The 27,943-nt window shown below is 41.5% G+C and overlaps 1 protein-coding gene across 3 annotated transcripts in view; it reads right to left on the bottom strand.

Moving 5' to 3' along the window:
• The window catches only part of LOC126187474 (ADP-ribosylation factor GTPase-activating protein 1-like), a 101,110-nt gene that overhangs the window by 26,901 nt on the left and 46,266 nt on the right, over positions 1 to 27,943 (bottom strand). For 2 of the 3 annotated variants that reach the window (XM_049928575.1, XM_049928574.1), the window contains exon 6: positions 10,883 to 10,972. In XM_049928575.1, the coding sequence (XP_049784532.1) occupies positions 10,883 to 10,972 (90 nt within the window). Of the gene's footprint in view, positions 1 to 10,849; positions 10,973 to 27,943 lie in introns of all 3 variants that reach the window. The other variant, XM_049928573.1, reaches the window with a different exon arrangement.

The following is a 27,943-nucleotide window of genomic DNA, read 5'->3' as shown; positions in this document are numbered from 1 at the left end:
ACAGTATGCTTCTCAGTCCCTGGTGCTGACAACATTACTACAATCACTGCCATTTTACCTCTCTTTGAAAGAGAGCATTATATTCATACATGCTATAGAATTAAATTTCAGATGCTGCCAGACAGAACATTGTCTACTTGTGTGTGGTACAACGTACCAAACAATGGTTCAGAAAAAATGGTTAGATATACAATACTAGCAAATTAAAAAGTCCAAACCAACAAAAAAAATAACAAAAAGTAACAAAAGAGCATCACAACAATGAATTTGCTATCTTAAATTTCTCTCTCTGCCACTGAGAGAAAACTTTCTAATATTTAGTGAACAGTCATGGAAGAGCACTTAAAGCCAATCAATGTATTAACAAGTAAGAAAACTTATCATTTGTGTGATTTCTTGTAGGTTCAGGTTTTAAAATTAAAGTTAAACAGCAGTAAAATACATTTGGGAAAGCATACCAAAATAGACATGAAAATGTCTTCAGGAAAATGGTTTGATTTATACAATAATTATATAATACATCCAGCCACTAAAAGGGAGAAAAGCAAGACCAGGTTTAAAGCCCAAACACCCATATACCAAACCACTATGCACCAGGATAACCGAGGGATATGCTACTGTACTTCACAGTCCAGAAAAGGAAAAATAAAAGGTCTAATTATTAATGAATAAGTATTTTTTAGTAATAAAAATGCTTATATACAGAGCAGTTAATTCCAGTACATTTCAGTTACAAATTACATGCCATTCATTGTGCCCTGATTAGTTGATTTAACATATTAAAGAAGTCAAAGACAAGAAGTAGTTTGTAACACTTCTCAGTAGTTGCATTCTTTCTCCTTACACTTCATGTGTATCTCAACCTAGGTAATAAGAGCAGATCCACCCAGCCACCCACCCCTCTCCCTCCCGTTTCCCTCCAATCTGGCAGAAACGGACAACACACACACACACACACACACACACACACACACACACACAAATCGCAACTCACACACCCATGACCACAGTCTCTGGCTGCTGAGGCCAGACTCAATCTAGCCTCAGCAGCCAGAAACTGTGGTGACGCGCACGCGTGTGCGTGTGCGTCCATATTCCCAATGAAGGTCTCACTGGCTGGAAGCTCACTTTCTGACAGTCTTTTTGTTGTGCCTATGTGCGACTCAGCATCTCCACTATATGGCGAGTATCAACTATCCTTGTCATAATATACTTTTTTAAACTGTTGTTTATGTTTGTAGGTTTCTATTGGCTCTGTGTTCAGCCTCCTGATGGCAAGCATTTGTCACCTTGTCTGACTTGCAAGATGTCCTCAGCAGTGCGACCAACTTTTTGAAATTGTTTATACGGTATCACACTGCAGCCACTGACACTAGTGGGTGCTAGTTTGCGAGTAATTGATGATGAAATTTCAGAATTTTGTGTGATACTCAACAGTGTTACAAAACTTGCATTACATAACCCAGTTGCGTGGTATAATTGATAGGATAACAGCTTCATATGTATGAGGTTGTGGGTTCGAATCATCAAGTGCACAATAATTATTTTATTTTTAAACCTTTATTGAAATTATTTAAATCAAGATTTTTATTCAGTTAATTGGTTTAAATGTAATTTTCTATTTCTATTCCTCTGTCATCCTTTTAATCACCATATGAACTTTTTCATTTGTTTCATTTTTTTTTCTTTATATCATTTTTCCTCCAGTCAGAATTTTTGTGAATATGAATCTAATTATATTTATCTATTACAATATTCAATTATCTGAAAATTCTGATCAGTAAAAAAAAAAAAAAAAACTATCTATATTTCTGCGAAGGTGTGAAAAATGCATTTTTGTTACCAGATGTGCAGGTTTTTTCTTTGCACAATAATAGTCATATATACATTTAAAACATAACAAATACCTACTGCACTATGGACAAAATCATGCAGATGAAAATTTAAATGAAATATGAGTTTATAAGTAAAATGAAATTAAAGCAAAATGAGAAAGAGATACAATGAAACGTAATAATGTGGACAAAAACAGGATGATAAAACAGATCACATTAAATCAAAGTTAATACTCTAAATTAATTAAAAACACACCAACAAAAATTTCAAGTGGAGAAATAGAGACAGGAAGAGAAATGAGAGCAATTGAAGAAGTTGGTATTATGACTAAAATTATGTGACAAAGGAATAGAATTAAAAAATACATTTAAATCAATCAACTGAACAAAAATGATGATCAACATCATTTTGATAAAGATTTAAAAATAGAAAAAACTTACTGCACCTGACGAGACTCGATCCCATACCCTCCTGCATGTAAAGCCGTTATCCCATCCATTACACCAAGCAACCAACTATGTTTTGTGAATTTTTTTTAACACTATTATCACACAAAATTCCAAATTTTTATTTCATCAATTACTCACAAACGAGGGCCCAACAGGGCAACAGGAATAATGTGAAGCAGATTCAGTATCTAATCTCCAACAAGAAAGAATTAAGTAACTCAAGTAGCTGAGGTCCTGACACAAGACAACAAAATGTAGATCCCTGGAGTTCCACGAGAACATGGTGCAGCATAAGGGCATGAACATAGATTTCTCACTTTCAATTTCTACTCCACAGAGTTACTGAGGCATGTAAAAAAAAACTGTTGCTAATTTTCACATATCTTAGTAAGCATAAACATCAGCTATCCTTGTTATGCACACACTGTTTAAGCCATAGGGCCATTAAAAAAGCATGATCCACTGCTAAATTATAGATTGATTTCACAGCAAATCTCTCTTAAGGTGATAAAAATTTTTGTTAATATTAGAAATAACTTAAGAGAGGAGTTTGTACACAGTGCAACCATGAGGGGGAAATAACCAGATGTGTCACTCTTACTCACATCTATCTTTGTAAGGACTTATTGTTGAAGCACTGTGCATGTATGTGTAGGTGCCAATTCTCAAGCAGTCATGACAGTGAGACATCAGGGTCAATTCAGTAAAAATGTATGCTGAGCGCAGGAATTGTCCATGAAATATTTATGAGGTCATACACTTTACCAAATGGATTGACAGGCGTCTGCATTATGAATTGGAAAATGTTAACCTTGCAGAAAGACCATAGCCATGGTTTATGCATGAGACATTACCCCATTTTCTACAAATCATGCAACAGCATCTCATACTAATGTTTCGTGGGCAATAGATTGGCCAAGGAAGTACTGTAACACAGCTTTACCTTTCACCAGACCTACATTCATTTGAATCTATCTGCAGGACCATTTAAATACATTGGTAATATCCAACCCATTCACAATGTGTGGACATTACAGGAGCATGTGACACAATCGGGATGGAGTCAGATGTATTTTAAAGAGCATGTGATTCACTGCGAAGAAAGCTTGTAGGATGTGTGGTAACCACATTCATCACTATCTACAGTGTTTACTTCCACATATCAGACAGATGGGAATGAGAGGGCCGATTGGCCATCTCAACCAGTATTGGGTTCTGAGTATATGATTTTCGGAATTTTCTAGTTTTGACAAATACTACCTTGTACAATAATTTGAGATACTTTTTATAAACATCTTGAACTAATGTAGCTTGTAGAGCTTAAAACTTCAGGCATTTATGCGGGATCATGGTAAATAATTTTAACTGCTCTCATAAAAAAGGAATTAAAGTTTCAAAAGTGATGAACATGCCAAGTGCATTTTGTAAGAGAAATACACACCGTTAAAGATAACACAGGAATGACAGATTAGCTGAAAATGAAGTCTTTTGTATTTTAACCAAAAGAGAATGATAGTATATACTTTCCTCTCTTCCAACAAAATTACAATTGTAGCGAAAATAGATTAACAGAGAATTCATCGCTAACACACTGACAACTCTAGTAAGGTGTAAAATTTAAATTAACTGTAAAGATGGGGTACAATGATTCTAAGTTTTCTCAAAATGTTCCCCTATTTATCACGAAAGGTCTAACAGCAAGATTCACTAAACAACCTCAAGGTACGATGAACTTGTCAATGTTCCTTTTTTTTATTTTGTTGTTGTTGTTGTTGTTGTTGTTGTTGGTGGTGGTGGTGGTTTTGGTTTTAATTCTATGGTTTATAGGACACAGCATGTGTAAGTTAGTTAATAAATAGATAGAAATTTTGAACAATGTCTAACTTTACTAAGCATGCTTCTTGGTATAAAGCTGTGGTGCATTAGTGGTGGAGGTGGTGGTATCAAGAGCAGTAAGAGCAGCTAACATATGAATGAATTTAATTTTACATATTTTTGTAAGATGGGCCTCTTTTTTCTCCCTTACAAACTTTACAGTAAAAGCTACTTCATACAAAACTGCAGGAACTAAAAATACTCAGATAATGAAAGTCACAACCAGCTGAAATAACATTAAGTCTGTCTAAACAAAATAAAGTTCATTGGCCAAAGAGGAGGGTTACACTCAATTTAAGATTATTAGAACATTTTACTCTGAAATTACGACCATAACATTAGAACGTGATGGTATTTTATGAAGACAACACCTATGATTTGTCATAGGTCTTTTTCTGTGTGTGGAGTTGGTCCAAGCAAAGGACACTCTTGTGTTTATCTTACAATGCTGAGTGCTAAAAAATTAGATTATGTTGGCTCTTGATACAAACAAGCCATTGTATAAATGGTAGCCTTCTCCTACCACCTAGCCCCTGCACACTCTGCCAGACAATGCTGACTCCATTCCTTCACCCATACCCTGCTATCCCTCCCCCTTCCCTGCCCCACTCTAAATTGCTTCTTCTGCTTGACATGATACAGATGCATTGTGGCCAGAGCAACTGGAGATAGTGGTCATGTGGGCCTGATGTGCACTTGGTTGCATGAATATTGTGTGTGTGTGTGTGTGTGTGTGTGTGTGTGTGTGTGTGTGTGTTTGTGTGTTTGTTCCCCTTTTCTGAAGAAGGCTATGGCTGACAGATCAAGGGGTAACAGTCTTTTCGTTGTGCCTATCTGCAACTCAATGTGTCATTTTTACCTCCAGTAGCAATCTATCATTCATTTTCATAATATTATTCAATGAAAGTGTTAGATTGTGTTCGTAATCTGCACAGCTGAACGGAAATTAACTGATGGTCCATACTCCAATAATCATGAAAAAGGAATTTTCGATCTTACAAGCACAAAGGCTTGTGTTGGATGGTGATTTAGGCTGTTATTTTGACTGTGTGGTTAGTTTTGAAGGATAAAGATGATAATGAACCATTTTAAATCCAACCTAGCAGTGTAACAGCTGAAAGTTACTGATTCAAAAGTAAACAATGATGGGGAAACGGGATCGTTGCTGTGTGGTGACGCAAAAGAAGATGACAACAAAGAGCTTTCAACTGCTTGTAGCAGTGGGACAGAGGATATTCCCAAATGCTGGGATTTGGAGAAAAAACAAATTTTGCAGTAAGTTGCAGTAGTTGGTGGTAAAAAATAAAAGATTTGGCTGCAAAATTTTTAAAGAGGTTGGCAACTTGGGAATTGAAAGCACATCATGAGGGATGAATATTTCACAGCAGTGGATTTCAGTTTCAATTTGTGGAATTGGTGGAGCTGGAAAGAAATCTCAGCAAATGCTTTTTCTCTGCAAGAAAATACTGATACATAAAGTCAATTCAGCTTATCAGCATGCAGTTGAAACACTAAAAACTGTAAAACTGAGAACTTTGGAAACGTCATGTACTAATGCTTTTGAAAAGGAAAGTAACTGATCATGTAATTTGAACAAATAAATAAGTCAACAAAAATCAAGCCTTCCACAATTTTGAAACAAACTGACGTGGAAGTTTAATGGTTTCAATATGGCCTGCATTCTTCATTCAATTAAAGCAGTTCATAAATAATTGCTTCTGATGTTGGGATAGAAATGGGGAACAAGGTAGCAAAAATTATAGTGCATGGGAACAGTAAAACTGACCTCCTTATAGTACCACACTCAGTCAGCTGTCATCACAGATAAAGTATCCGAGAACAAAACTTCCAGATATTGATCAACCAGCCAAAAATTTTTTGAGGAATTACTGAATGGCAAGATGTCACTGCTGAAGACATATGTAGTAACTGAGGACTTATTAGTGAGTACTGGGGTTCAATGATGAGGTTCTGAAACAATCTTGTTACAGTCTCAACTGATAAGGCTTGAGTACTGCAAGCAAGGACAAAGGGTGTAATTCCTTAAAGATTCTAGATAAAGATGCTTCTAACTTAAAGAGCAGCCTCAGTCATGTGGAAAAATGTTGAAGTTTCAATGACACATTTCAAAATTACCAAAGATGATGCCAAGAGATAAAAACTGAGCAAGTCATGTGCGGAGAACAACTTAAACACACAACCCACGTCAACTTTATATTAAACCTCACACTGATGTGCGATACCCTTCAACAGTTGGCAGAACTTAGCGTGCTGACTTGAAAGCTCATGCATTACATTTTATTTGGCCCATTAGGAGCTACACCAGAAAATTAAGGTATTTCTGAAAGAAAGACAAAACATGGCCCACACTATACTAGAGCCTTGGAAGCAGAAACACTTTAATGTTTAACTGTGTGAATCTCAAAAGGAGCAAGAAATAAAGGGAATCACGTTGATGCTGTGAGTTCTGCAAGTGCCTGGACAGGCATATGGAGAATCACCTTTTAATGTCAAATGACACTGAAATCCCAGAATTGGCTACAGTTTTGCATACTACCACTTGGCCATAAATACATGATGTAACTTATGGAGAAGCAGAAATAAGAAACTTGTGTACATGTTTTAAGCTTCATGAAAGCCTAATCTTAAGAGATTTCCATGAATATCTTGCTCAGAAGAAATGCCCAATGTCCGTCCTGCCCCTTTTAACACTATGGGCAGTATCCCAATTTCAATGTGAACGTGAAACAGGCTTCTCATAAATGAACTTTATCAAGACTCTAACAAGACCATCATTGCATCTAAATAGAACAGAACATCTAATTTTCATGAAGTTGGTTGGTCCTCCACTACAAATTTTCAAACCTGATGACCACGTGAATTCATGGTTTCAGAAAGGAAGACATCTGGTGCCTGACACAAAAAACAAGGAGAAGCAGCATGAAGACGTCAGTGATCAGCCTCTCTCTTACCAATGTGGGATTTACTTTAAGCAGATCAGCAAAATAAGACACTGCCACTGTGCTCATATTTGTGTGTTCACTTATTTTTTAAGATGTAAAATGATTACAAATTCTGAGTGCAGTTGACCACGAATAAATTAACCCAATGCAAATTTTTATTTAACTGAAGTTAAGAACCCTCAATTACACCCAAATAATTTCTGTGTCACTGACCTCTGATAAAAATGAACCCCAGACATCTCAATCATGGCCTATTAGTTTGTAACAGTACAGCTATGTCTTCATTTAGTTCCATGTGAAGCATTGCCAGACTCTGCATAATGGAAGAAAATTGTAAGATTGTGATGTTTTGTTGACTGCAACTGAGGGTAGCGCTTAAAAAAGTTTTAGAAAGAAAGCACTGGATAAGGTTAACTCTTACAAGAGCATGGGGAACAACCTATTCAAAAAGGTGTCTGATGAAACCAAACACAGGGATTCATAATATGTTGGACTGGGAGAACTGCAACGGAAATAAATAAAATCTCATTAAAAAAAAAAAAGCATTTACATAATCTAAACACTAAAGTGAAGCTACAACAGAAACCTATGTTCAGCCATTATACATTCTAAGAGGGGGAGGAAAGACGCATCATGAAGGAATTACCTGCGGATGGTAATTTGTAGACACGATTTACAAGTATAGACAAACAAATGACAACAATTTCAGAAAAAAAAGGATGATTTACTCAGGAGAAAGAGCTTCACAAACTGATAAACCCAATGAAGTGTTGACCCACTTCTAACTCTTATGCAAGAAGTTATTTGGCTTGGCATCAACCGATAAAAGTTGTTAGATGTCTACATGGGAGATTCTGTTAAATTGGTGCAACAGTGTCAAAATCCTCATCTGGTTGGACGGCACTCCCCCAGAGTGTGCTTCATTTTTTTTTTCAATTTGAGACACATCTGGTGGCTTGCTGACCAAAGTAAGGTTTGGCAATCATGAAGGCAAGCAGTAGAAAGTCTCGCTGTATGTGGGCAGGCAGTATCTTGCTGAAATATGAGCCCAGGATGGCTTGCCATGAAGGGCAACAAAATGGGGCATAGAAGATCGTCTATGTACCACTGTGCCGTAAGGGTGCTGTGGATGACAACCAAATGGGTCCTGTTACAAAATGAAATGGCACCCCAAACCAGTTGTCGCGCCATATGGCAGGTGGCAGTCAGGTCAGTATTCTACTGCTGATTGGGTCATCTCCAGACACATCCTCATTGGTCATTGGGGCCTCTCAAATCTCACTGCCTGGAGTAGAATTGTCTTCAGTGCTGAGTTCCACTTCAACTGAGCCCCAATGACCAACGAAGACTTGTCTGGAGACATCCCTGACACCGGTAATATTCCAACCAAACTGTTGCCCACCACATGGCATGTTAACCAAGTTAGATGGGCTGTACCATTTCATAACAGGACCCCTTTTATTGTCATCCACAGCACCCTTACAGCACAGCTGTATGTTTACTATATCCTATGTCCCATTTTGTTGCTCTTCAAGGTATGGCATGCTGGGATTACATTTCTGCATGACAACGCTCATCGACACATGGTGATAGTTTCTACTGCTTGTCATCTCCTACCATGGTCAGCAAGGTCACCACATCTCTCCCCAAGTGAGAATTTTTAGTGTGTTATGAGCACAGCCCATCAACCAGCTCAGTATTTTGATGATTTAATGTGTCAATTGGACAGAGTTTAGCATGATGTCCCTTAGTAGGGCATCCAACAACTATCAATCAATGCCAAACTGAATAATTGCTTGCACAATGGCAAACAGTAGACCAAAACATTACTAACTTGTCAATTTGTGAAGCTCTTTCTCTTGAATAAATCATCCTATTATTCTTAAATTGAATCTTTTTTGTGCTGTACATGTACATCATGACCACCAATCACCATCCAACTTGGATAATTCCTTCATGGTGTGTTTTTTGTTTTTGTTTTAAGTCTTGGAGCATATTTCATAATAATGAAAATTCCAGTACTTACTCAGACAGAAATGTGACTCAGACTATTCCTGGAGAGAACAACATCATGAACTACCTCTATTAAGTACAACAGCCAGTATTTTATTTTAGCTGAAGACTAATGGATGTACCACAGCCTGATAGTCTGACATAATACGTGGGACATTCTATGCAGTAGGGGTGTTGAATTGAATATTTTGAGATAAGGAGTCAGTGTTTGGAAATTAATATTTTAGGTATTAGGAAATATTGTGAACTCCTTGTGTTTTGTTATAAACAACAGCCTGTTTCATCAGCATTTGTGGCACTACCTCAAAAGACAATATTCATTCATATGTGACATGTCCACAGTGGAGACTACCACTGTTTACAGTTCATTAGCAATCTCAAAGACAGAGTGTTACTCATAATAGTAACTTGCTGCCATATATTCATTCTTTCATTCATTTGCATTGCATCACTATGTTCAAATGGCTCTGAGCACTATGGGACTTAACATCTGAGGTCATCAGTCCCATCACAATGTAGTACCCAGAAATCCAAGCAAATGTCCAGCGAAACGTTCCAGAACTGGAACCTAATTGGAACATATTTATCACCAAGAGTAGAAAATTCTGAGAAACTGAGCAGTTCAAGCCACAGAACTGACCAAAGTTCAACAAACAACTGTTCGAGTAGCGCAACTCAAGGAGATTTATTGATAAGCAACATGCCTGTGAAATGGATACTCTGCAGAATACAGCATGGAGAATACTGATTCAGCAGAAATTAAACATGTATCGCAATCATGTGCAACACAATGGGGCCTAATGACTTCAAAGCTAGAGTTTAGTTTTGTCACAGGATTGGCCAGCACAGCAATAACTTGTTGAACTTTCTACAGTATGGATGGGCCCATGTTCACCATGATGGGTGGCATTTCAACTGCCTCAGTAACTATGTCTAGAGTGATGAAAATTCAGATGCTCTTCTCATATTATCAGTACCAATTCTCTATCAGCTTGTGGGCTCAAACTGCACAAGATTAACAAAAAGACCTCATCTGTTGCCATCTCAATTTTATGCTACATATTACTAGGCATTAAAGTGATATGTGCTGCCTTATTTGTTAGAGACTGTTTCTGTTGTCTGCGAGAGATTGTGGTTTCAACACAACGGTGCATTGCACCATTTTGATGTTATGTCTGTGGATACCTGAATAAAAGATACCTTATTGTTTGACTGGTATAGGTGGTCGTATCTGAAGGGAAACACGACTGCCGAATTTCAGTATTGTATGTTTTCTCTCGCACGGTTGCATGAAACCCAGTAAACGCAAGAGTTTTTTTGGAGGGTTTAGCTGCTTATCTCACTGTACAGCAGTTAACAGGAATATTTGAGAGAATGTGGCAACATTTTATGTGCCACCATAATGATTACATGAAGACAGCTAGTGGACACTATGAAAAGCAGCTACAAGGTGTAAGTTATTTACATCAACAAAAAACTAACTTACTAACTTTCTTGTCTCAAACATCTCAATTCAAGATCCTTTACCTTGTGCATAATTTTGACCGTAAAGGTTCGAGACGCACTATACAAACACAAACCCAGTAAGAAAAACACAGAAGCCCAACAGGCCAAAACTCTAGAAATGGAGAATCCAGTTTTAAGTTGCTCTTGAAACCATCAGCTGGGAGAAACTGTATAGCCTATTGGGAAGAAGCATTCTACAGCTCTTACCTTTTCACCAACAGAAACACTAATTTCAGCTACCTTCTGAGATGCAATCCCTCCAATCTTGATGGCTCCCTCCGTTGCTTTGCTTGCAATCTTGCTTGCAGAAGATGAAAATACTGACCATCCCTATTAAATAAAATGTACAGCAGCAGATTAGTAAGGCACATTTCAGCACTTTTTATCTTTACTGTTGATGACAGTTATGTTATTAAAATTATAATTTTCCTAATCCACTACAGGAGAGAGTGGGTGGGGGAGAAAGAGAGAGGGGGGTGGGAGGAGGGAGGGAGAGAGAGAGAGAGAGAGAGAGAGAGAGAGAGAGAGAGAGAGAAAGCACCAAATGTGTGTGTGCACGCGCCATGCACACTGTGTGTTACAATCGACACAGATTTGTATTTCTTCTTGCTCAGGTGACACACACAACACAATCTACACACACAATATTCATCATGCTTTAAAACAAAATGTGTGATGGTTCTTCAGAATACCTTTCATTTTTGGGACAATATTTTATCTCATACTTATTTCTGTGAAACAATTATGTATGTTATTCCTTTACCTCTAGATGCTGTACCATCTTTGAATTATAAACTTTCAGTTGTGGTCATTTTCAGCCCATAATACATTTATATGCAATTAACATTAGGCCATCTTCTATCTAAAATGTAATACATATGTGCCACTTCACAATGAGCATGACAATGAGCGCAGCTTGAAAAGAGCAGTGAAAATAAAGATTAAAAATCTACTATCAGTGGCGTCTCTGTTGACCACATGTGGCGCAATGCACCCACTTATGCAAGAGATGGCAATTTTAAACCTCGTACCAGCATGCTGTCGGAGAGCACGCTCTTTTGTTGTTCACTATCTCCAATGGGTGAGCGCAACGCATATTTACCACTAGATGATGATGATGATGATGATGATGAAGAATTCACATGACCTCACTGCCTATGACTGGCTGGTACGTCTTTTTGAGCAACCATACACTGAGCTTTGTCCCAGATTCATAGAATCTACAGACTTGTTAATCTTAGTACAGGCAACTGCAGTTAGGACATAACATGGACATAGCATGACAAAACGAAGCATTACTACAAGTCAGTGACTTATTGGATTGTATCAGTATTCAAGACTAATTCTGTCAAGGATATTACTCACATTGCTTATAGCAATTAACCACAAAAACGACCTACAGCAATACAAAAGTTGTGTGTTGTTATTGTGCTATCTGTTGTAGATGTTTGATTGTCTTCATTGGCCACCTCAATTAACAACATATCAGACATCCACTGGTGACGAGTCTAGTGCTTAAATTTTGTACTTGTCGGAAAGTCATAAATATTTACACAATTTTTGTATGTATCATATTTTACAGTGTCTTTAACTTGTGTATGCAATGGTAACTTCTGGAGAGCAAGAACTTTCAGTTTCAGAGTCAACAAATTACCTCCTTGCACACTGCTATTGGCAGATTGATTGACACACAAGTCCAGCACACAACAATGACTGAAACAAAGAATGCCAGCGGCCAGGTGCCACCTCATCCATTTCGCTCTTTTGATGCAAAACAACAGGAATGGGTGGAGTACCGCCTGCAGTTCGGGCAGCATTTCAATCATACAACGTATCAGATGAATCACGAAGCTCTTTCTTTTTGGAAAGGAGTGTATATTTTCAGGTCCTGTATGAAGTGGTTTCCTCAGAATGCCAAACCCGACCCTATGGAAACAATGTTACAAAACGCAAAGACTTCTTCAATACTCAAATTCATGTAGCTACTGCCAGTTTCAAATATTTTCATTACAACTAATCTTAAAAGGAATGGGTTGCTGAACTCGAGAGCATGGCTAGGAAATGAATTTAACAGCCCTTGTGGAGCCTTATTAAAAGACAAAATGCTTCCCACTGCCATTACTTAAAAAAAGCATCATGACATTGCTCTCACAAGTGTGTTTAAAGTAGTTTAAGCTCAGGAAGTGCAAGTCTTGACTAAACCCGACTTTAATGTGATCTCTGCTGCAATGCTGACTGTGGACTGTTCAAAACAGGCCCAGTCTCTCAAAGCCAACACAGGCAATAGCATAAACACAGCACAAGGCTCAGTCACTTCCTCAGCTCATTCAAACCTCCTGAAGTCTAATGTAAAATGTTACGCAACACAATGCTGCAAAAACTGCTTTCTCTGTCACTGAGTCAGTACCCACTCCTCGTGGCAATCCACACAGAACCCATGAATAGAAGTGTCATAATCACACAGCAAAACACACATTGTAACACTTGCATAATTCTAACCACCTATCCTCAAATAGATGTACATCTAAATGCTTCACCAATCACAGTTCACACAAAGACAGTCATCGACAAGTCGGAACAGATAGTCACATGCAGAGTGCATACTGCAAACTGTTCACCTCTCTGCATATGCTCAACTATGAAAATCATGCCTGTACCTCATGGCCTACTTTGAACATGAGCTTTGCCAAAATATATAAAGATGACTACATAAGTGCCATTCACAGTAGTTCAGTCACATTCTAGTCCGAATATTTTTGGCATGGATGATTTTGATTTATTTTATGTAGATACAAACAATTCGTATGCTATTGATTCACAAATTATCCTTGCATATAATCATCATTTGTGTGAAATATACAGACATTTGTTCGATGAGACATGACCATGCAAAGAAATTTTACAAGTAAATTACTTTCAAGGACAATGAAAAACCATCTGGTACCCCATGCCATTCGTGATGACTCTGCTCCTTAACTCAACAGACTGGTACAAATCAGAGTTTTGAAAACCATTTCTGTATGTCTACGTCCTTGTGATCACAAGAAAAACCAACAGGAAGATGTGACTTTGTGCCAACTTTAAACTTACAGTTAATACTCAAACAGTGACTGATTCTTTCTTGCTTTCACGTAGTGAGCAAGCAGCTGATTCTTTTCTGAAATTGATTTTGCCAAAGCTTACCTTCAACTTGCCCTGGATGAGGAAGCACAAGTTGGCCTGCATCAATACCAGCACCTTCCCTTTGGAAGCGCTTCTGCTGCATTATTTTATGCTTTCTTGAACAAGTGTTGTCAAAAGTTCCGCCCTGTTCAAATTATTTAGATGACATTACTTTGCGGACAAACAACAGAAGTGCATCTCAAAAATTTGGTGTCTCATTTTCAAGTTTTAGCTGACACAAGCTCTAGTGTAATTTACAGGAATGTTCATTTTTCAATATTGAAATTGAATATTTGGAACACATCATTGGCACCCATGGTGCTCGTACTTTGATTAAGCATTCAGAGGCAATACCGATATTATCTTCTCCTACAAATACACAAGGACACCAAGCTGTTCTCAGCAAAGTGACATGCAACATCAAATTCATTCCAAACACTGTGCACGCAGCCTCCCCTTTGCACTGTCTCTGGTGTAAGGATATTACTTTTAATTGGACTGGAGGAAGCAAACAGTTTTTTCAGAAACTGAAGCAAGCATTTCTTAGTTCTCCATGTCTTATGCACTTTGATCTGAAACAACCAATGGTGTTTGCAATTGATGCATTGGGGGTGGAGGGGGGGGGGGTGCAGTTTTGGCTCAGACAGTTGCCAAATGGAACACATTCAGATTTAAGATGTTGAACAATGCCCAAGTCAAATAGTGAGCTGGAAAAGAAAGCTTTAGCCGTAATTTACGGTGTCACAAAATTTCATAAATATCTGCAAGGTAGAAAATTTTTTCTTGTGATTGACCATAAGGCTGATTGTTCTTTTTTATCCAGCAAAAGGTGTCCATGACCATACAGCACAGAGGCTCCAAAGTCTATCAGTACAACTCTCCAATTATCAATATGAAACTCTTGATCACCCCATGGCACAGCTTGCAAAAGCACACACACTGTCTCACTTACCTATGGGAATGATCTGGGTTTTGATCCATCAAAAGTTTCATGCCTTCAAATTAATTATTCTGATACCAGAGCACTGAAGCTTTTCCAACCGATTCTTGGCAGATCGTACATGCTACCGAACACAACGAACACTATGATTGCTCAAGTACTACATTTGGCTAAGTTGACTTCAATCTGATTAGAATGCATGCAACAAACAACTGTCTCAGACAATGGGCCGCAATTCTTAGTTTTGGAGTTTCAACAACCTTTGCCAAGGAAATGGAATTCAACATATGTGAATGGCACCATTCTCTCTACAATCTAACAGTGAAGCCGAACGTATCACTTGCAATTTCAAGGATCAGATGCCCAAACTTCATGCTTTGCACTTGAGGAAAAATCCTTTGTTGTTTCCAAGCACCTACCATACAGTGCCTACACAGGACACTTTACCAGCAGATTTCTTCCATGGTCACCGCCACCAAACACCGCTGCATCTCTGTACCCTTGCCACTGTTTTCAGTGCTAACTTCACAATGAAGTTCCACATGAAAGACAAAGTTTTCTATTGTGTCCATAACAATCCTCACAATTTGGAATGCTGTAGTATCACTAAGACGACTGGCCATGCTCATTATATCATTCATGGTGCATCGGGCACTCATCACTGACATTAAAGCCAACTTTGTTTCAAGATTATAGTGAACCTGCCATAAATGTTCATTTTTCAGACACGCTGTCTGCCGTCCCCAGCAGGACTTTCTGTTGCCAGATATCTGGGCACACCGGTCTTCCGGAAACTCTGGCATGGAGATTGACCCCTGATCTCCCTTCCAGCAGCTGCTGCCGCCTCCACAGCTGCCATGACTGTCGCCATTTGCTGCAATAGTCACGGATATCAAACATGCATCAGCCACACAGGTTTCTGAATCCTCATCAGACCCAATGCTGCATCCACCTCTGCTTTTGTACAAATGTCCTACATCTGGTTTTTGGCAGATGTTCCCAGTGTTCTGTGAGTCAAGTGTCGGGACACAGACTGGTTGGTGGCATCTTCTACTGTGCCATCCACCCTGTCAGCAGCACTATGTCACAGACATCCCCTTGTTGTTAGCCACAACCATACCCACACAATACAACAAGGTGCTATTCTGGGGAGGGAGAGAGGATGTGGGAGAGTAATGCAGTATTGATGGCACCTTTGTTTATGACACATAGCACACCCCCACAGCTATACAGGAGATAGCACTTAAATCTTCTACCAGCACGTTGCCAGTGAACTTGATCTTCCATCACTCACTGTCTGATAGGTGGGCGCTGCACATACATGCCACCAGAGGACGCTGAATTCACATGACTTTACTGTGTGCAACTTGATTAGCCAGAGCGTCTTTATAAGCTGCTGCACTATCACCTTTGGCCCAGATTCAATAAATCTGGAGACTTATCAACCTTAGGATGGTTTTTTTTTTTTTGTGGTTTTAGGGTGCACAACTTCAATGGTCATTAGCGCCCTGACTACTCTAAGAATGCACCGCGAGGCACAAGTTGACAACAACAACTAAATGGAAAACACGATAAAAGACAGACTGACAGGCATAGGATTAAAAAACAACATCATCAAATGTCCTTAGCGAGGTTTGTCAAATTGATAAAACAAAGAACACGAGCAGCTGCTCGTGGGTCATCCGCTAAAATGGCATCGAAAGTATTAGGCAGGTTAAGATCGAGGCGCAGTGTGTTAAGATCTGGACAGGACATTAAAATGTGTCTAACTGTCAGCAAGTGCCCACATGGGCAGAACGGCGCCGGCGCAGCCGTCAGCAGATGGCGATGGCTGAACCGGCAGTGTCCAATTCTTAACCGGGCTAAAACGACCTCCTCCCGCCGAGAAGGGCGTGAGGAGGACGTCCAAGCCACGGGAAGAGGTTTTAAGGCCCGAAGCTTGTTGTCGGTAAGTGCAGCCCAATCGGCATGCCACAGCCGTAAGATGCGCCAACAAATGATCCTGCTAAAATCGGACGAAGGGACACAACAAGAAGCTGTCCGAGGCTGGAGGACTGCAGCCTTGGCCGCGGCATCTGCAGCTTCGTTCCCAGGGATACCGACATGGCCAGGAACCCACATAAAGCTAACCGGAGAACCGATGTCCACCAGCTGCTGAAGAGAGCGTTGGATCCGGTGTACGAAAGGGTGAACCGGGTACGGATCACTGAGGCTCTGGATGGCGCTCAGGAAATCTGAGCAGATGACATAAGCAGAATGTCGGTGGCGGCAGATGTAAAGAACAACCTGGTAGAGGGCGAAGAGCTCAGCTGTGAAGACCGAACAATGGCCATGGAGCCGGTATTTGAAACTTTGTGCCCCGACAATAAAGGAACACCCGACCCCGTCATTGGTCTTAGAGCCATCTGTATAAATGAAAGTCATGTTGATGAACTTCGAACGAAGTTCCAAAAAACGGGAGTGGTAGACCGAACTGGGGGTGACCTCTTTTGGGAGCGAGCTGAGGTCAAGGTGAACGCGGACCTGAGCCTGGAGCCAAGGTGGCGTGTGGCTCTCGCCCACTTGAAAGGTTGCAGGGAGTGAAAAATTAAGGTGTTGAAGGAGGCGACGAAAGCGAACTCCAGGGGGTAGCAGGGCAGAGACATACAACCCGTATTGACGGTCAAGAGAGTCGTCAAAAAAGGAACGATAAGACGGATGGTCGGGCATTGACAGTAGCCGACAGGCATACCGACAAAGCAGTATATCGCGCCGGTAGGTGAGTGGCAATTCGCCAGCGTCAGCATGAAGACTCTCTACGGGACTGGTATAAAATGCTCCGATCGCAAGTCTTAAACCCCGATGTTGTATGGAGTTGAGGCGGCGTAAGATGGATGGCCGTGCAGAGGAGTATACGAAGCTCCCATAATCCAGCTTGGAGCGGACGATCGACCGATATAGACGAAGTAGGACGGTTCGATCCGCTCCCCACGACATACCACTGAGAACACGGAGGACATTTAAAGAACGGGTACAACGGGCGGCCAAATATGACACATGTGGAGACCAGCTAAGTTTCCTGTCAAAGGTAAGGCCTAAAAATTTGGTTGTCTCCACGATTGGGAGAGCAACGGGACCGAGTCGTAAGGACGGTGGGAGAAACTCTTTGTAGCGCCAGAAGTTAATACAGACCGTCTTCTCGACAGAAAAACGGAAGCCATTGGCGACACTCCAGGAGTAAAGACGGTCAAGAGAACGCTGAAGACAGCGCTCCAGGACACGTGTACACTGCGCGCTGCAATAGATGGTAAAATCGTCCACAAAAAGGGAGCCTGATACATCAGCTGGGAGGCAATCCATTATTGGATTGATCGCGATGGCGAAGAGAGCGACACTCGAAACTGAGCCCTGTGGCACCCCATTCTCCTGGCGAAAGGTGTCGGACAGGACAGAACCCACACGTACCCTGAACTGTCGATCCATTAAAAAGGAACGAATAAAAAGAGGGAGGCGACCGCGAAGGCCCCATGTATGCATGGTGCGGAGAATGCCCGCCCTCCAACAGGTGTCGTAAGCCTTCTCCAAATCAAAGAACACAGCCGCGGTCGGGCGCTTCCGCAAGAAGTTATTCATAATGAAGGTCGACAAGGTAACCAGATGGTCAACAGCAGAGCGGCACCTACGAAATCCACATTGTACATTGGTAAGTAGGCGTCGAGACTCGAGCAGCCAAACCAATCGACAGTTAACCATTCGCTCCATCACTTTACAGACACAGCTGGTAAGCGAGATAGGTCGATAACTGGAAGGCAAGTGCTTGTCCTTCCCCGGCTTAGGAATCGGGACAACAATAGACTCGCGCCAGCATGCGGGAACATGTCCCTCAATCCAGATGCGATTGTATGTACGAAGAAGAAAACCTTTACCCGCAGGAGAAAGGTTCTTCAGCATCTGAATATGAATAGAATCAGGCCCTGGGGCGGAGAACCGTGATCGGCCAAGTGCGTTTTCGAGTTCCCACATGGTGAATGGGGCATTATAACTTTCAGAATTCGAGGAGCGGAAGTCAGGTGGCCTAGCCTCCTCTGGCTGTTTGCGGGGGAGGAAGGCACGGTGGTAATGAGCGGAGCTCGAAACCTCTGCGAAAAAGCGGCCGAAGGCATTGGAGACAGCCTCAGGGGCCACAAGAACGTCATTCACGACCTTCAAGCCAGAAACTGGGGAGTGGACCTTAGTGCCAGATAGCCGGCGCAGGCTACCCCAGACAACAGAAGAAGGAGTAAAACTGTTGAAGGTGCTTGTGAAAGCAGCCCAGCTGGCTTTCTTGCTTTCTTTAATAATACGACGACACTGAGCACGTAATCGTTTATAATTAATACAATTCGCCACTGTAGGGTGGCATTTAAATGTGCGTAAAGCACGTCGACAAGCACGTAAAGCATCTCTACATGCTGCGGTCCACCAGGGGACCGGTACGCGACGTGGAGAAGAAGTAGGGTGAGGGATGGAATATTCAGCAGCAGCGAGAATGACTTCCGTGAGGTGTGCGCCCTGACGATCGCAGCTTGTGAAGGTTTGATCCTGAAAGGTCGCCCTGGAAGAAAAGAGCCCCCAGTCTGCCTTGGAGATGGTCCAACTAGAGGAGCACGGAGAGGGAGTATGCTGCAGGAGATGGATAACACACGGGAAGTGGTCGCTCGAATATGTATCAGCAAGTGCATACCACTCAAACCGGCGTACAAGTTGGGGAGTACATATAGAGAGGTCTAAATGGGAATAGGTGTGAGATGTGTCCGAAAGAAAAGTAGGGGCGCCAGTATTGAGGCAGACAAGATTGAGCTGGTTGAAAAGGTCTGCTAACAAGGAGCCCCTTGGGCAGGATGCTGGAGAGCCCCAAAGGGGATGGTGGGCATTGAAGTCTCCAGTTAACAAAAATGGTGCAGGTAGCTGAGCAATAAGTTGCATCATGTCTGACCTGGTAACGGCAGATGACGATGGAGTGTAAACGGTACAAAAGGAAAACGTAAAAGTGGGGAGAGTAATGTGGATGGCAGCTGCCTGTAGGCCGGTGTGCAACGTGATGGGATCGTAGTAAATATCATCCCGGACCAGCAACATAACCCCTCCATGAGCTGGGACACCTACCACAGGGGGTAGGTCAAAACACACAGAGGTGTAGTGTGCCAAGGCAATTTGATCGCATGGGCGTAGCTTCGTTTCCTGGAGGGCTACGACGAGCGGACGGTGCAAGCGGAGCAGCAACTCCAAGTCCTCTCGGTTGGAGCGAATGCTGCGAATATTCCAGTGAATAAGTGCCATCGTAAGAAAAGGAAGATGAAAAAAGGGGTCACCTCGAAGGCCGCTGAGGGCATGGCTTCGAGCGAGCACCGCCGCCGCTATCAGTAGGCGGACAGTCATCGTCCATTGGGTCCACAGGTTCATCGGCCATCTCGGGAGGATGGCCGGGAGGGGGAGCTTCCTCCGCCGGTGAACGGCCAGATGTACGGCTACCAGCGGTGTGGCCAGGCGAAACGGATGACGGCCTGGGGCGGCAACCACTGGGTGGCGCAGGAGAAGAAATGCGCCGTGGCGGAGAAGGAGAACTGTGCTTCCTATGAGCCTTTTTGGAAGGACGTTTGGTGGAAGTACCGGTCGAAGGCTGGGAGGTCGAGGAACGTAGGAAGTCTGCACGGGATGGTTCCTTCTTGAAGGCCCGTGCATCTGACTTCGGGGTCTTCGTCTTAGTAGAAGCTGATGAAGGGGCTGGTGTCTGTGGGGTGATGGGAGGAAGAGGAGACGTCGACCGCGCGATCTTAGCACTGGCCGAACGGACGACCGTGGTGCTGAAGGTCAGATCGCATGTCTGGGTTGCTACCTCCCTGGTAGTCCGAGGAGAGGCGAGGACAGTACTGTATTTCCCCGCTGGGAGCAGCGCGGGCTTCCTACTAGCCAATAGCTTGCGAGCAGCCGAGGTGGACACTTTCTCTTTGACCCGAATTTCTTGGATACAGCGTTCTTCCTTATAGACAGGACAGTCGCGGGAGGATGCGGCATGGTCACCCTGACAGTTCACACAACGAGGAGACGGAGGTGGACAGTCACCCTCATGGGCATCCCTGCCACAAGTGACACATTTAGCCGCATTGGAACAAGACTGTCGAGTGTGATTGAAACGCTGACACTGGTAGCAGTGCGTAGGTGTCGGGACATAGGGGCGAACAGAAATAACCTCGTAGCCCGCCTTGATGCGCGATGGCAGCTTAACACTATCGAAGGTCAAGAAAAGTGTCCGGGTCGGTACAAGGTCATTGTTGACCTTTTCCATGACCCTATGGACAGCCGTCACGCCCTGCTCAGCGAGGAAAGATTGAATCTCCTCGTCAGTCAATCCGTCGAGGGAGCTAGTATAGACTACACCACGAGACGAATTCAAAGTTCGGTGGGCCTCCACCCGGACAGGGAACGTGTACAGGAGTGTGGCCCGAAGCAGTTTTTGTGCCTGAAAGGCACTCTCAGTTTCTAGTAATAAGGTACCGTTACGCAACCTGGTACAAGATTTGACAGATCCGTCTATGGCATCTACGCCCTTCTGGATAACGAAAGGGTTGACAGAGGAAAAATCCTTTCCTTCCTCAGATCGAGAAACGACGAGGAACTGTGGGGCAGGCGGTAGTACTTTTGTCACTGGTGGCTGGTCACGTTTCCGTTTTTGGGCAGAAGTCAAAAGCAATGGAGTAGAATCCATTGCGGAGGAATCCCCCATGATTGCCAGCGTCTCCGATGGCGCGCTCCTTCCTTGTGGGGACCCTCTCAGAGGGCACTCCCGCCTTAGGTGAATGTTTACACCTCAGGTCACACCTCCCGAGAAACAGACGGAGGGACCAATCGGCATGGTCAGAAGGTATCAGCTCAGGCAATCACCCCTCCCCGGGCCTGGCCTTTACCAGGGGGTACGCGCGTGCCTTACATGTCTACCCAGGGCGGGGACTTACGCGTTACCCCGTCACCGGCTACGCGTGCGAACGCGTGGGTCGGCCTTCAGGCACGCACAGGGAGGAAGGAAGAAGAGGAAAAAGAAGAGAGAGAGGGAGAAAGAGGACAGACTGTCTGAAACGCCAAGGCGGAGACCAGAGAAGGCAAGGAGAAGAAGGCAATGAGAAGGCAAGGAGAAGAAGGCAATGAGAAGGCAAGGAGAAGAAGGCAATGAGAAGGCAAGGAGAAAAAGGCAATGAGAAGGCAAGGAGAAAAAGGCAATGAGAAGGCAAGGAGAAAAAGGCAATGAGAAGGCAAGGAGAAGTCAAGGGAAAGAGTAAGGAAGACAGTGAGGTGGAGAAGAGCAAAGAAAGGAACCAACAAAAGGAAGGAAGAAACGAGAAGTGAAAAACCAGAAAGACCACAATTTCAATGAGAAAGAACAATGCTGCCAAGGATCATGTCAGTTGTTTACAGTTTGATTCTTGCAAACAAGAAGACAGCAACCACCCACCATTGACAACACTATTTATTTGGAAAAATGATGCTATTTGTGTAAATAAATAGCATTATCAATAGAGACTGGTGGTTGTTTTCTACTTTGCAAGAATTAACCTGCATTTTGTATACAGTCAAAGTCTCAAAATGTATGTTTTGGACAAAATAACACATCAGTGATTTATTGATTGTATCAGCATCCGAGACAATTCCTTTTTGTCAAGAACATTACTCTCATTGAATATAACCAAGCACCACAAAAAGGACATACAGCAATCCAAAGTTCTGTGTATGTCAGTTATTAAGAGCTCATATTATAAATAAAGCAATGGAAAATCCAGGATGGACTTAACAATATTACGAAAAGGATAGTTGCTATCCACCATATAGCAGAGCTGAGAAGTTGCATATAGGCACAGCCAAAGGACTGTCGCAAAATGAGCTTTCAGCCAAGAGACTGGTCTGGCTTCAGCTGCCAGAGACTGTGTGTGTGTGTGTGTGTGTGTGTGTGTGTGTGTGTGTGTGTATGTTCTACTTTCAACAAAGGCCTTGTTGGCCGGAAGCTCATTTTATGATAGTCCTTTTGCTGTGCCTATGTGATTCAGCATCTATGCTCTATGGTGTGTAGCAACTATCCTTTTCATAATACTGTTACATTTTATAAATAAAGTTATTAAAGTGTTCACTTTCAGTAGCTGTTTGATGCCTTCATTGACCAGTTCACTACTAACACATCAAAAAACTGCAGCTTTAGCAGAAATAATATTTATTTCATGCAGTTCTTAATTCATTTTATTAAGAATTAAAAAACATAAATGTTTAGAGAAAGGGATAGCTGAGGAGGGAAAAGAGAAAAAAAAATGACTCTGTACACCAATCAATTCTAAGAATGATTCACTGGTTCATGCCAGCCTACAAATCTAAAGGTCAGTCCTAGAACTTCTGTCATTTATTATTTCTTTCAACTGTGGTAATGATTTGTACAATGATAAAAATGCCTAATTACACAGCGTAAGTTTGGTAAAGGTCCAAAGGAAGGCATGTTCATACCACCTCTAATAGGACCCTGCCTAATAAACAACCATAATGTTCGGAAAAAAAAACACAATATAATTGGTCACTAAATTTAAATTTTTTAAATTTATGGATAATTTTGGAGACTTTGCATTATGATCAGAAGGCAGGTCTGGTGTTTAGTTAAGATGCATTACTCTCGGGACACTAACATTGCCACACTATCTAGAATATTTCAAGTTCATCACTTTGATTGGAGGATACTTTAGGTGAATTAGAAATGTTTTGGAACTGATGTGGCACATCTGCAACCCTGCATGTCTTCACTTTGTACTGTACAGCACTGCACTTAAGGAGAGAAAGGCAATGAAGATGCACATTATTAGAAGTATATCACATTAGTTGAAAAACATTTCTTCTTATTAATCTACCAAAGGCATTCTACAATCAAATTGATAAAACATTCTAGATATTTAACAGTGTTGGTGTCCCAGGAGCGATGCATCTGAACTGAACACTAGAACCTGATAATGGAGCCAAGCCTTCGAAGAATGCTATAAATAACAGCAACAACAATAATAGTAGTAATAATAATAGTAATAATTTTAAAAAGTTTGAAATTTAGTGACAATTGCATTGCATTTTTATTTTTTTTTTAAATATAGATTCTGGAAACAGCCTGCCAAATATGTACATGTGAAATATTTTCCTATTTAGTACTGCTTCACTAGTCTACATAGTAACAGTAAATCAACATGTCAATAATAAGCATATTATTAAAATCAGTGTCTGAAATCCATGACCAATGAAATTTAGTCAAGGAAAAAATGACATTACAATTTACTGGATGCTTATTAATCTGAATTAAAGATTAGATTAGATATGCTTTTTGCTCTATCCTTAAGGATTAGAACATGTCATATAAAAATAAGATATTAACAACAATAAGGAAAGAACATATTGGTACTGTTGGTGTTGAGTTGCAGACAGGCAACATGAAAAAGAATACCATAGATATTTAAGCTTTTAGACAAATTCCTTCCTCAGAAGTAGGAGCTCTCAAGCATGCTTGCTCCCTCCAGGTACTAAAGCCCAACCAAGCTTTAATATTTCTAGTATTCTTTTTCACTGTGGCTGTCTGTGACTTAACGCCTTGTCTATGTCGTGAGTAGACATCTTTCTATACTATTGTTAATCCTGGACTTTCAAGTGTTTGAAGAACATACAATACATTTATTTACTGTATGGCTAATACAGACATATTATGAAATTAAATTACACATACATATGTACATATTGACACACAAGAAACTTAAGTTTGTCTTTACAACTGAATATCCAGTCCTTCAATGCAGTGCACTGCATCTGGAATTGCTAGCAGGAAGTCCTTTTTGGTGCCGTGCTAGGCTTGAATCCTGCATTCACTGACAATGTGGTGAACAGTCTGGTATGGAGCCCCGCAGTCACAGGCTGGATCAGGCAGCTTCTTCCACTTAAACAGAGCATCCCTGCATCGGCCATGGCCGGTACGGATTCTGTTGAGAGTATTCCAGGTCTTGCGTGGTAGGTCGAATCCACTTGAAAGTTTAGCATCTGAGAAGATGTTATGCAGATGCACATCTGTCACTGCTTCCCACTGACCTTTCCATTCTTCAAGAGGTTTGAAATCCTTAACAACCATGTCAGCAGCATCGCACAGAGTTGGATGGCGTGATTTCGGTCTCTTACGATTTAAAAGTGGCAGGTTGCTATGCACGGGTAGGTTAGAATTCCTGGAGATCTTGTGGAATTCTCTCATAAGGGCAGTACATCTGTGTAGATCAGGAGGCATTATACCGGTTAACAGTGGAAGTCAATAAACTGGAGTAGATCTGATTGCACCAGATATTATGCACATTGTCGTATTCAGCTGGGTATCAACAAGCCTTGTATGATAACCGTTCGTCCACACAGGTGCACAATACTCAGCACTTGAGTGCACCAAGCCCAGAGTTGAAGAACACATGGTGGTTGCTGAAGATCCCCAGGTAGTTCCGCTTAGCTTATGGAGGATGTTGTTTTGAGTCCTCAACTTTTGAGATAAGTTAAGAAGGTGGTGTTTGAAGCATAGTGTACGATCCAAGATAACACCAAGATATTTTGGGTTCCAATTATGAAGAATAATTCTGCCTCCGACACTTACTTCCAGTTTTACGTTTGCCAACCGATTATTTAGATGGAAGCAACACACTTCTGTTTTACTCACACTGGGTTGGAGTCTCTAGATTTTGAAGTAATTATCTAATGCAGACAGGTCGTCTTCTGTTGTCTTCATTTCCTGGTGTTTTATGGTTAGAGCCAGGTCATCAGCACAGCACTATTTTCTGGATGAAGTGTTAGGTAGATCAGATAGATATAGGTTGAACAGTAATGGTGAGATAACTGATCCTCGACACAATCCGTTGTTCAGCTTCCTCTCCTAACTTATGTTGCTTCCAGTGATTACCTGGAACTTTCGATTGCTTAGCATGTTGTTAATCAGTCGAGCCACTGTTCTGCAGCGTATGATGCGGAGAAATTTGTAGATAAGGCCTTCCCTCCACATAGTGTCAAAGGCGGTAGTTAGATCAACAAACGCCACAGATGTTTTCTGCTTCATTTGGTATCGTGACTCTACGAAGGATGTGGGAGACATTACTTGGCCGCATCAGCTATGCCCTGGTCTGAAGCCTGCCCGATCAACTGGAACATTCTCTAGGATAGCGCTATTTATTTTGTTATATACTAGCCTTTCTAAAAGCTTGTAGCAGCAGCTAAGTAGGGCAATGGGGCGATAGCTTTCTACCATGTTGCTGGGTTTGCCAGGTTTCAGAACAGATATTATCTTCACCTTTTTAAACTCCAATGGAAGTTGACCAGTCAGCAGGATGTCAGTGAAGAATTCTGCCAGCTATTTCTTAGCTTTTCCTCCCATATGGATCAGGAATTCTGGATGGATACCATCGAATCCAGGCACCTGAAGAGGTCTGAGGTCATTCAGTCCAGAGTCAATGTCTGAAACTACTTTTTAGCTGTTGATGTTACTGCACCAATGAAGCGTTGATAGTTATATGATGGAGGTATCCAGTGAATGGTCTTATCCAGTTCCATTGAAAACTTCATCCAGTCAGCTTTCTGGAAATTCCATCAAGCATGCAGAGTTTATCGTATGACAGGAACTGCACAGCCAATTTATATTATTACAGGTCTGTGTTGGCTGTGAGGAAAGTCATCTATCACTTTCCTTGTGGTGTTGATGGGAAAGCCACTTTCGTTGAAGCTAACACAGCATAAGTCAGGATTTGAATCATTGTCCCAAGCAGCTGACCTGTAAGTGCTTTGATCTTTGGCATCAAACACTAGATGAAGATTATTCTCTTCAACCCATTCTGCAAGCATGCTCCCATTTTCATCATTTTGAGAGTACTTCCAAAGTTCGTGGTGAATATTGAAGTCTCTTATGTAAATTGCAGGATGTTCTGCTGGTGTAAGAGGTAGGGGGGGGGGGGGGGGGGGGGGGGGTAGGGGGGGGGAAAAAAATCTGACCATGTTGTTTTGGGTGGTTTGTAAACATTTGTAATAGTAATACCATGCAATTGAATTACAACTGTATGTATATCTGTCTCCACACTTACAGAAATCAGTGAAGCTTCGCTTATGTTGTTATGGACCTATGTAGCAATTCCATACACCTCATGGTAAGTTACACCAAGTGCAGAATATACAGGAATTCGACCTCAGCTTCAGAATATTTCTTCACTGGAAACACGAGTTTCCTGAATGGTGATGACATCGATATTGTTGTCCAGCAAAAATTTTGACAGTAGTCACACTTTGCCCTGCTAATGCTTTTGACAGTTAAAGGCGTCTGATAGTTGGTCCAATGTTTCTTGTTAATGGGCTATGAAAAAAACTGTTTCTGCTATTTAGTTGATATGTCATTGCCAGGAGATCCTATGGATAGTCTGGCTGCCTGTAATCACTGTTGGTCAATTAGCACCACCCAGGAGGCACATGTAGGCTATTTTAAGGTTAAACCTACGGACGTGAGCAACATTACAATGTTACAATACATATTTCTATAGTACTGACTTCATAGTGAGGTGTTGGTTTGAAAACAGTATTATGTATGACAAATTTCATTAAGGAATAAATGCACTGGGAAGCAGGAGTTAGAATATCCAATTTCTTAAACGGGCCTCTGCAAGACACTCGAGTTCGCACCATAATTAATTAATAGTACAAGTTTTTTGACTTAAATTTTAGCTTGGCTTCATGAGTTACCCCAGAACTTGATCCCCTACGACATTAAGGCATGAAAGTAAGAGAATTGCGCTAGCTTTTTTTTTCGTATCACCTACATCTGACAAGATCTGCATTGCAAATAAAGATGCTTTACCATTTCTGTACTATGCTCCTCCCAGTTGAATTTATTGTCAGGCTGTAATCCCCAGAATTTAACACTTTCAACTTATTCTCTCTGCTTGGTGTCATATTTTAGGCATTTACTGATGGTTGTTATTTTATTGGTGGAACACTGCCAGTATCTTATTTTTCTGCACACCCAGTATTCTGCATCTCCACAATGTCCACCTTTTAGACCAATGCACTGTGTCTTATTTTATACAAGCAATTTCACTTAACACTAAGTCAAAGAACATCACAAATTTTGTGTAAAGGACAGATGTTATATCAACTGCAGCTTTACCAACATCAAA

The sequence above is a fragment of the Schistocerca cancellata genome, chromosome 5 (genome assembly GCF_023864275.1).
Source record: "Schistocerca cancellata isolate TAMUIC-IGC-003103 chromosome 5, iqSchCanc2.1, whole genome shotgun sequence".
In the NCBI taxonomy this organism is placed as follows: Eukaryota; Metazoa; Arthropoda; class Insecta; order Orthoptera; family Acrididae; genus Schistocerca; species Schistocerca cancellata.
Note: the sequence above shows the minus strand (reverse complement) of the source record. Positions and strands in the feature narration are given on the sequence as shown.